This window comes from Hippocampus bargibanti, linkage group LG16 (assembly GCF_051943395.1).
Source record: "Hippocampus bargibanti isolate YZ-2025 linkage group LG16, ASM5194339v1, whole genome shotgun sequence".
Lineage (NCBI taxonomy): Eukaryota > Metazoa > Chordata > Actinopteri > Syngnathiformes > Syngnathidae > Hippocampus > Hippocampus bargibanti.
Window position 1 is genome coordinate 11,847,636 of NC_142749.1, and position 11,265 is coordinate 11,858,900.

At 40.7% G+C, this 11,265-nt stretch overlaps 1 protein-coding gene across 2 annotated transcripts in view; it reads left to right on the forward strand.

Annotated features, from left to right (window-relative positions):
- gabrb2b (gamma-aminobutyric acid type A receptor subunit beta2b) overlaps window positions 1-10,956 on the forward strand; it is a 34,720-nt gene extending 23,764 nt beyond the window's left edge. Inside the window, exons 6-10 of one of the 2 annotated variants that reach the window (XM_089017290.1) lie at window positions 4,201-4,338; window positions 7,097-7,249; window positions 8,648-8,892; window positions 9,720-9,860; window positions 10,366-10,956. In XM_089017290.1, coding sequence (XP_088873416.1) covers window positions 4,201-4,338; window positions 7,097-7,249; window positions 8,648-8,892; window positions 9,720-9,860; window positions 10,366-10,713 — 1,025 coding nt within the window. In that variant the 3' untranslated portion in view covers window positions 10,714-10,956. The remainder of the gene's footprint in view (window positions 1-4,200; window positions 4,339-7,096; window positions 7,250-8,647; window positions 8,893-9,719; window positions 9,861-10,365) is intronic. The other variant, XM_089017291.1, reaches the window with a different exon arrangement.
- The last annotated feature ends 309 nt before the right edge of the window (window positions 10,957-11,265 follow it).

The window sequence follows — 11,265 nt, forward strand, 5'->3', positions numbered from 1 at the left end:
AGAGCTGTAGTTTTTCCAGAAACTCCTGCAATGTAAGGTACCTTATAATAAATGTGTTATTCTATTGTAATTAAAGTCACACAAACGCACACCTCGTTCAAGCTTTTTTGATTATCTCCTTCTACTCGACCGTAATTTTCTTTTGTGTCCTCTTCGGCTTTACACCAGCCTGTGGTGGGGTCTTTTTCGGTCCCATAATAGCAAAAGTACTCTACTCGATAACAAACCACGTCCACACTAAAAGAAAGGGGTGACGAAAACAAGTCCGCCAGCCACCGTGGCGCTGTTCGACCGTGTGGTTTGGTGTTCATCCGCCAAAAACTAGTCCGCCAGCCATCGTGGCGCTGTGTGGTTTGGTTCGTCCGCCGAAAACTAGTTCGTCAGCCAAGATTATATGCTTGCGAATTTAATGTTTGTGAGGCGAAAAGTTCGTCAGCTATAGCATTCGTAAGCTGAGGTATCACAGTATTTCAAATCAAATACAATTACCCTTGAGTTTTGTTATGTTCGGTGTCTGGTCTTGACGTCACAAAATTTAACTTACTGTATTTCACTCTGGGGGGTTCTTTCATAGCCTTCATCAGATGCCGGTATTTTATCTCACGTCGACATCCTCGTTTTGACCGTTAAAAGGAATCAATGGAGACATCATTTTATGGAGCAGATAAAAAGCCCTCAGTCAGGGAGAAATGCCACAGTTTCCAGCAAGCTTGTCTCTTGTATTGTTATCTCCACAGATGGAATCACCCAAAATTTCATTTAAATTTGGCCCGCCGGCAGTCCCAGACTGAGACCTTTTGTGCTGCTATCAAATGCTTTTTTCCCTCCCCCAGATGGGATACGTTAATATCTCTGCCAATTAGGCTTAATGGAGTTCCTTTCTTCCTTCGTTCTATTGTTGTCATTTGTTCAATTGTCTCTCTTACTCTCTCTCTCTCTCTCTCTCTCCCTCTCTCTCTCTCTCTCTCTCTCTCTCTCTCTCTCTCTCTCTCTCTCTCTCTCTCTCTCTCTCTCTCTCTCTCTCTCTCTCTCTCTCTCTCACACACACTTTCTCAATATATTCTCTCTCTCCCCATCTCTATTTCACTCTCTCCCTCTACCGCTACCTCTCTCCCAAACCCCCCCACTCTTTCTTATCCTCTCTCTCTCTCAATCTCTCTCGTTATCTCTCTCTCTCTCATCTCCCTCTCTCTCCCTTTCTCCCTCTCTCAATCTCCCCTTGCCTGTCCTCTACCACCGTCTCTCTCTCTCCCTCTCCTTATCCCTTTCTCTCCCTCTCTTTCTCCATCTTCCTCTTCCCCCTCTCTCCTTTTCTCCCTCTCCCCTTCCCCTCCCCCTCTCTCTCACTCTCTCACTTTCTTTTTCCCCCATCACCTCCCTCTCCCTTTCTCTCTCCCTCTCCCTTCTCCCCCTTTTTGTCTTTCTCTCTCTCACTCCCTCTCTGCTCTCGCCGTTTCTCCCTTTCTCTCTCTCACCCCCCCTCATGCAAATCGGTGAATTGCTGCTGACTGACTTAGTATAAAGTTAGTATTATTTTAAATATTTTCACTTTAACGCAGTGGTGCAAGACCGATATAACATTTAAACTTGTTGAAAATGGGGAATATTCCATTTAGAGGTTCTGAGGTTTGACCTCAAAACGTGTTCAGAACTTTGCTCCCATTGCAATGCACTCTTTCTCGTTAAAATAATATAAATGATTGATTTGGCGTTATCGTGGTGCCAATGAGCAATATTGATGTGATTGCGTCCTTTTTAAAGGCCATAGTCCTCTGTAATACTCGAGGAGAAGGTTCTCGTGCCATCTTGTGGAATTTTATCAACGTTTTTGCGGCAGGGCTCTCCTGCATGGAGATAAGCATTTCTTGGCATTAACTTGCATTTTCATTTGGGAAATTCAAATGGGATTAGATCCCGAAGAAAAAAAAATCTACATAAGTATTATAATTTTTAGAGGTTAAATCAGTTAAGCAAGTAGTTGCTGTGCAATTGGGATTTCTTGGAGGGTGCCCTCACTTTTTCAACTCCTCTGTAATGTAATTTGTTCTGCCTAAATTGAACAATTTGCAAGTATGGAAAAAAAAATAAATGGAGCAGTGCGGATTTTAGGCTGAGGCACCACGATATAACTATCCTTCCTCTTCATCACTTTTGAGATGTAGATGAAGCGAAAACCGCAGCGCACATGAAATGGAAATGCATTGTGGGGGTACAGTTGAATGCGGCAAGCGCCGAGCGGGGGCGTTCATCAAAAAAGAACAAGCGACCTCTCTGAGTGTGGTGGTGTTCAAAGCATCAGATGAAAAGTCAGGTTTAATAATTCAACCCAACTAAATAGGTCAGTCAAGATTTAATTAAGAAGAGCAGGCAGGATGGAAGGAAACGTGGTGAGGTAGAAAAGTAGGCGGAGAGTTGAGTGACCTTGCGTTTTGCGATGACGGAGATGATACAGTGGCGTTCTGTGAAGGTGGAAGGTGTTGGTCCTTCATTCAACATTCTGAGTGTTCTATTTCTTTTATGAAAATAAAATGTCTTCATTTTAATGCATTCCTGCGAGGGTGTTATGAAATCATCATTATTCAGGCCAAAAGCTTCTGTCCCCAAAACCATTTGTTTGTCTTTCACAAAGAACTGCTTTCCAAGTCTTATTCATTTCAACGTGGAGAACCGTAAAGTTTGGAAGTGGGGTTTAACTCACTCGTATCGTAATTTTTTCACGTTCAAATATCAGCATCCCACGTATCATGTAAGAAGCAAATTTCATGATCCGGCGGCCATGTTTTATCATTCCTCGTCCAAGTGACAATCGTCCTCAGATGTGACGAGTCTAGCATGTTACTCAATGATTCATTGGTTTGTACGCAAAGCCCACTTTGCTGCCCGAGTCTCCATTGATTTGGCCAAAACGAAAGCAAAAAAGGAAATAACTTTGCTTCCGATAAATATTAAAAGACTCTTGTCCCTTTCAAGGATCGCGGACTGCTTCTAGAGATGAAAATGGATGCCTTGCTTGGTTATTTAATCATTCTTTCTCTGAATATTCATAATTTAGTCGTACTTGGGACACAACGTAATATGCGGACTTGCATATTTAGTCCATATAGCTTCTAAACAGTAAAAGGGGGTTTCCTCAAGTAGTACACATAAGTAATGTTGTATGTTTAACATTATTTCATTATTGATAGTCGGGCTTTTCTATAATTCAGCCCGAGTGTAGCATCAAGGCATTAGCACTGACGTTGTTCAAGGAAAGCTGAAAGGTGAATGATTAAAGTGAGGGAACGCACGCAAAGCTAAAGGTGCTGATAAATTCTTTAACTCCTTTCACTTTGTTTTTCATGCTTCCCAAAATAAGCTTTGATTGGCTTACTTAGCCTTAGCCATGAAAAAAAAGTTGAAATACGAACGATACGTCTGTGTTGGCTCTCAGAACAAAAGAAGTAATCAGTAATTAGGGATATATAGAGGGCCAGAGTTACCAGCACAATTTTTGTTCGCTGACGAAGCTTTCCGGATGAGGAGCGAAACGTCCGACATCTTCAAATAACTACAGATGACGGCAGAAGAAACCTATTCATCAAAATACAGATGATGTCTAATTTTACTTCCTGCCTAGCTGTATAGACTCTTTTTAACCGTGACAGGGAGGGAGCAAAATTCTTCCAAAATGCATTCATTGCTGAACCACAATGTAATGATTTGGGTGAGCAAAAGGCGTTAATTTTGTTTAACGACGGAAAATAGACTTGGCAGATGGCACAGTCGCTCCTTTAAACTAAATTAACACAGCCATCTTAAACCTCAGAATGTTAACATGAGCTTATTATTCTTTTCAACGTTTGCAAGCATTTACAGCGATAAAACTGTGTCAATATACGATTAAAATTTTTCACGACTTGATATCTCATTTTCGGGCGGGCGAGGAGGGTGGTGGGATGCTTGTATCGTTATTACATTGGCACCGGAGTCTGTAAGACTTAATCTCAGAGGACAGTTAAATGGCCTGTTCACAACAATAAATACCTCCTTACTTTCTACTTTTGTTCCGGACACAACGAAATTAGAACCTTTAAACGGTGAAAGTAGGAAATTTGTTTCCCGCTATTTTCCAACAGCCATAAAGAAGCAGATTACACCCCAAGATTTGTTGCACGACTTGGTACTTACCAGGGCATTCTTGTTTCCTGTCTCTCGTCTCAGATGGTTACACAACAGATGATATCGAGTTTTACTGGCGAGGAGGCAACAATGCCGTAACCGGCGTGGACAAGATTGAACTGCCGCAGTTTTCCATTGTGGATCACAAGCTCATCTCCAAGAACGTCGTTTTCTCGACAGGTGAGGGGTCTAAATCGCACACTTGGACACACTATTGACGGTATGCACTGTGAAATAGATTTTGGCAAAATCAGGTAGATGCAAATTCAATGAGTTAGCAAGCTCAAGACAAAGCAGGACACAAAAGACATTCAAAATGGAACAATTTCCTACCCCATGAAAAAGAATGTGTTGAAAAGCGAAGTCAAGTGAAAACTTTCCTTCACAATAATACATTATTATGAAAAGACCCTCAACGGTGTTCTGACGAATATTCCTGTTATGGATTATGAATCAAATTAGAAAAATCCAGCCGTTTTGATCAAAATGGCCGCCTTGCAGGGGGCGGCCATTTTGTATTGAATAAATCTCAGATAGGTACCGACAAAGCTCGATCGTTTGGTCATGTGATCAATTTGCCCGATGGTCGATCCAAAAACTTTTGTTTTATTAATGAATTCATTGCCATTCACAAATTTATTTGGGAATTGAAAATATGACATATAGCGCCATTCCTGAATTTGTTCGGGTTTTGTGTTTTCATGCTTGAATGCCGATTAATCGCTGGCCTCTGGCAATGTTTTTTATTTTCCACAAGAGGGCAGCATTTCCCTTTTTCCCATGTTAGTGCTTTCTTCCCGTTTCAGCTGTTGTTAAAGTGTTATACAAACCAATATGTATGCATTGCATTGTATTTTTGACAACCACCCTCATTTCAAGCTCAAATAAATCCAGACCCATATAATTTAGGAATTAACCCTTTCTTTCTAATGAAAGAAAAGAGTCAAAAGTTTCTAATGGTGTATTGAATGTTTATGTAGTCCTAAAACTCAATATTCTGTGGGTCTTGGAATTCAATTGACAATGACAAAAACCCTGGCACTGGAGTGTAACCATTTTTGCACATCTGGCAATGAATGAGTTTACTAACAATCGCTTTAAAATGGGGATTCTAATGTCGCTTTTTACAGTTTTATTTAATTATCATGCAAACAAATTCCCATTGGCGCTTGCACTTGGGCGGATACGAAAATACCATCTCTGCTAATTGCTTGTACTATAGCTTGTAAAGATGAAAACATTCAAGCCGACTTGCTATCAGGAACTACCCTTGGAGACGTAAGGCACCATGACTTATTTAATAGCAATAAACAAAAAGACTGTTGTCTGATACAATGAAATATGAATGCCTTCCATGCTTTCGTATTCATGAGTCGACGGTCATGAAAGCGGGCAACGTAGGCATAAGCGGGACAGTAGTTATGAACAAAGAGGGCTTGTCTTACACCTAAAAGGGTAACGAGTCACCAGATTGCCTTTATTTAGCATATGAATGCACAATGTTTGAAAATCTACTATGTCTGTACCATTAATGTATTTTAAGGACGCCCGGCTGAGAGTCGCCCTGCTAATGTGACGTAAATGTGTACGGAAGGCACGGGGATTCCCTTTTAGCGTGATGTAAAATGGCAGAGCGTAGTAGTGACCCCAAGTTTGTTCAAAGATGCAAACATCAGCACGTCCTTGGCGTTGATCCAACACAAGCGTCAAGCAGACGGCCAAGGAGAGCCAATGTCATTTTATCCAATGAATAACGCATGCTGCTGGGTTTTGTGGCATTCCTGTCAACCCGTTGTGTCTCTTTTATCCGATGAACTTAAACCTTAGTGACACTCACAGTGGCTCATGCTTAAATTAACTAAATGAAATAGCAGATGGGCCGACGGACTCTAAAGTGTTTTCACGTGTAAGTCTTGTCCCCCTTTTCGGTCTGCTTGACTTTCAAGTAAATTGCAATTCCACGTCATGTTCTTCAAGGGTGACGTTTTTGAGTTCGGCTGAAATTTGGTTGTGGTTACACCCTTCTCAAAATCTTGTTTGTAGTTTTTTATCTGGATACGGAAGCGGAAAAAAAATATACAGTCAAACATCGGTTTTCGAACATCTCAGTTCCCGACTCATTTGGTTTTGGACCCAAAAAATTCGGGATTTTATGCCTCTGTTTACAACCGAAAATCGGTTCTCGACCAAACAGAGCGCACCTGAACTCACCTTGATTCTACGCAGCTTCCTTTTATGTCACATCCTTATGTCGCGTATGATTGTCATAAATGCATTACCCTCATGTAGCATTCCATTGTGAGCAGGCGTGTTTGTATTGTTCAATTGCGATTAAAAACAACCCCCCAAAAAATTATTACATTAACTCATTCACTGCCATTCCCAAATGTATTCGGAAAATATGACGTAGAGCGCCATTTACCAATTTGTTCGGGTTTTGATTTTTCTTGCGGGGTGGGTGCTGATAAAGCGCTAGGCAGACCTTTGCCGATGTTTTTACCTAGCATGAGCGGGCAGCATTTGCCTTTTGTACAGCTGCCCCCACTTGAATCTCATATTAGTCCAGACACATATACTTGGGACTTCACCATTTTTTTCCGATGAAAGAAGTGAGTCTAATGTTTCATACGCTGCATTGAATGTCTATGTAGTCCTATAATTCAATATTCTGTGGGTTCTGGAATTTGAGTGAAAATGACAGAAACCCTGGCACTGGAGTGGACACATTTTTGTACACATCTGCCAGTGACTGAGTTTAATGGGAATTGTTTTGATTTTCAACCAAATTGTTTTTGGAACAGGTTTCTGGAACGGATTATGTTCGAAAACAAGTGGCTCATCTAAAATATTTGAAATTCAACACTGTTCTTTCCTGCATGTCCAGAATTCAAAATTCAACGTTGGTACCTTTACTCCCCCTTTTTTGAACTCTCCGTAGGAGCTTATCCCCGTCTGTCCTTAAGTTTTAAGCTAAAGAGAAACATTGGATACTTCATTCTGCAAACCTACATGCCTTCGATCCTCATCACTATTCTCTCCTGGGTTTCCTTTTGGATCAACTATGACGCATCAGCTGCCAGAGTGGCTCTAGGTAAGTCAGGTACATATTTGTGGTGGCATCAACCCAGCTCCAAAAGTAATATAACAAAGCCGAAGAAAAAGTGTATGTCATTTTGAGGACAGCATACTTTTTTCATGTACATTTTTTGGAAATGTGATTTTTTAGGAATTTTGGGTTCTTGAAAGTAGAGACTTTTTGGTGGGGGTTTTAAAACTCCAATCATCAACCCTCTAATGCACCATATATGATCACATTTAATGGACTCAATCCAGAAATATTATCCATCAAATAATTTTTAATAAAATGTTTCTAGGAAAAGGACAGACAGCGTCAAAAAGTGTATTTTGTTTTTCTGCTGTCATCACTTTGCTGCTGTGAAATGTAAATTTCTCCACTGCAAGACTAATAAAAGCAAATCCAATCCACTCCAAAATAAGCATTTTTTTTGTTGGATGATTTGGTAGATAAAAGGCATTTATCTTCCAAAAATGTGGCTGAATTTTGTCCCATTAACCTCGCTTGTGTAAATCATAAAGTGTCTTGGGAGGTGTATTTGCTTCGTACGATTCCTGTTTGTTGCAAGCTCCTTCTCTTCTCATGACCGGACGGCATCAATCTCGCTTCATCCATCCCGTTACACATCCCTCGATTTAGTCGAAGACTGAGCTGCATTTAGCGATTTGGGGGAGTGGGCGGGAGTCGGGGGCATTTACTGGATTTAATGAAAAAAAAAAAGGTAATGCCCTATAAAGGAAACAGGTCAGCTCGGTGATTGTGTGTTTAGTCACCTCTAAATCTAGAAAAGATTCACAAGCATGTTTTTTTTTACCTTGTTTTTCGACTTTAACACTGACTTGCATGCTGTTTCAGCAGGGTTTCTATTTTAAGCTATGATCCGCTTTGTTACAGATGTATAAGCTAATTGTGAGCACATGTGCTGCGAGGATTTGAGAATGTTCCAGAAGCTGACAACACATTGAATTAATTATGAAACCAATATAATGTCTTTTGAATGAGCCTCCTCATGCAATACAGAATTCTTCCTTTTTTCTGGTAGTCTTCTTTTCAAGTCACTACGACCAAGACTGGAAGCGAATTTAAATACAAGATCAATCTCGTAATCATCCCCGAAGCCTTTGAAACCATTTACAACTTTTCTCAGCAGGAGTTTTCGCTTAATGAACAGGACCAAGGTTGACTTTTTTAATTTAAAAAATGTCAAATTAGCTCACCTCCAATTGCCATATTTAAAGTTAAAAGTGGAGGTCACTCGGTTTTACGTACTCTGACACGGCCCATCAAGTAAAATGGCGATGTAGCTCGCTCGCGGAGAGGAATTAAATAGTGCTGGAATAAATCCACCATTGTACCATTAGCACTCTCCTTCATCTTGACAAAATTCTAATTTCTTTTTTTCTTTACCACCAGGTATCACCACGGTACTGACAATGACGACTATCAACACCCATTTAAGAGAAACGCTGCCCAAAATCCCTTATGTCAAAGCTATTGACATGTACCTCATGGGTTGCTTCGTCTTTGTGTTTCTGGCCCTACTGGAGTATGCGCTGGTCAATTACATTTTCTTCGGGAGGGGCCCTCAGCGTCAGAAAAGGGCAGCAGAGAAGACGGCGACGGCGAACAATGAAAAGATGCGAATGGATCCAAACAAGGTAGGAATTGAATTCAATGGTGGAATGCGGTCATTGAAAAACGCTTATACCAACAGTGTGTATTTACAGACATGTTGGTCATGATATTCACCACTCTGAGGGCCTACCTGGCAAGATAAAAGATGAAATATCGGGAATAATTAGAAATCCACTAAAAGCTAGCACAAAAGGTTTCCCTGGAACCTGTTTTTTAAAGAAAAATCTCTTTCTGAACTACTTCCTTATGGTATAGATCAGAGGTGTTAAAGTCAAGACCTGAGGGCCGGAGCTGGCCTGCCACATCATTTGATGCGGTCTACCAAAGCAGATCAAGCCGGTCAAGTTCCATGATGCCCGAACCAAAATGTAAAATTGTCGTATGTAAACCACAATAACTGTCATTATTCCTGACTTCAGATTTGAAAACTAGTCATTCACCATGTGATGAAGCATTCTAATGGCTTCCCTAAACTCATAACAGCCCTCAAGAGGAAATACAATGTGGGCCCGCGATAAAAATGAGTTTGACACCCTTGTGATAGATAAACTGTTTTCCTGCCGCTGCCTTCCCTTTGTTCCCATTTCTCTGCACCCTATAGACCTGAACCATAAATAGCCCCTCTCACATATACATGTGATGAAAACAACATATTTATCATTGCCAAATCAAGCCGAGGAATAAAATCAGGATCCCCCCCGAGAAGCGATTTGTATTAACTGTAAAGTTACATGTGACCCCAAGGAGCAAGTATCGTTTCTTGTTGCCAACTTCTACCCACCTCCACAAGCAAAAATACATCTTCCTCTTCGATCGTCTTAGTAACCATGGTGATTTTGTACCAACGCAGTGGCTGGTGGGCAATGTCGTTGGACGAGATGACACTTTATATGCGAGGATGAAACAAAGGGATCTCGATGGTCATGATTCCATGTGGGAACCGATTTTTATGGACGATGCCGCCATCGGACTCGGTGACCAGAAGAATAAGGTGATGTTTTTTATTGTTTGTGTTTTTTTTTTTAATTCTATGCGATCATTGATTAGATTATTCATAAGAGAACAACATGTTAACAAAGAGCAATTATACGAATGATGAGATGAAAAAATCTGACATTTGTGTTCTTCATTACTTATCTGTAATATTGGTTTAACGATTAATTTACAAGATAAGGCTGTTTCATTTGCTGTTCCATGACTAAGTCAACTTCTATCTCAGGAACTGAATTGCATGTGATACCTAAAAGCCATTCAGTGATCGATGGTCACTAAGAGCAGACAGTGTTGAGGATGACTTCGCTTTCCTGTTTGCTCGTTCAATGCCCAGAACAAATTGCAAGCTCCCCTCTCAATCAAATAAACATTCCGATAATAGTCTCTGCCATTCAAAATCGGTTTGATACAATCCTAGCAAGGCACTTTGTCAAAGACTATGACGAGCGTGATACGACACTCCCAGATAGTCCATGACGAAAGTTGCCATTTCTCTTCGGCAGATGGACCCCCATGAAAACATCTTACTGAGTACTTTAGACATCAAGAACGACATGGGAATTTCAGAGTTGGCTTTGGGTCTTAATGACCCGCGGAACACCATGCTAACGTACGACAGTTCAACGCTGCAGTACCGCAAAGCAGGGCTGGCCCGTCACAACTTTGGCCGAAACACTTTGGAGCGTCACATGGCTCAAAAGAAGAGTCGACTAAGGAGACGCACGTCACAGCTCAAGATCAACATTCCAGATTTGACTGATGTCAACTCCATAGACAAATGGTCGCGGATGATCTTCCCAACCGTCTTCTCCTTTTTCAACATCATCTACTGGCTTTACTATGTCAACTAGGCAGACAACAGCAAACAACCACGTTTTACGAAATATGTATAGATATTTTATTTCCATGTGTTTTTTTTTTTTTTATGTCTCGCAATTTGGACCGACATACAACACCAAGGACTGCATAGATCATATCTTTGAAGATCACATTTGATGACAAAAGCGACACACACGCACACGCACGCATACACACGCACACACACACACACACGCACGCACACACACACACACACACACACACACACACACACACACACACACACACACACACACACACACACACACACACACACACACACAAAATACAAAAAGGAAGATGAACATAAAAGGTGCCTGTTCTAGTCTTTTTTTTATGACACATTGAGATTTTTTTTTTCATAAGCTGTACATATCTATTTTTTGTATCATCATCAGTTATTGCCAAAAGTTATATAGAAGTGGAATTATTGAATTTAAGTTGTTTTTGTCTTTGTAGCGTTCAAATAACGATCACATAATCCGAGAGGTTTCTTTATCATTTTACATTATTATTTTTTTTAATAACATATTTCATGTACACTG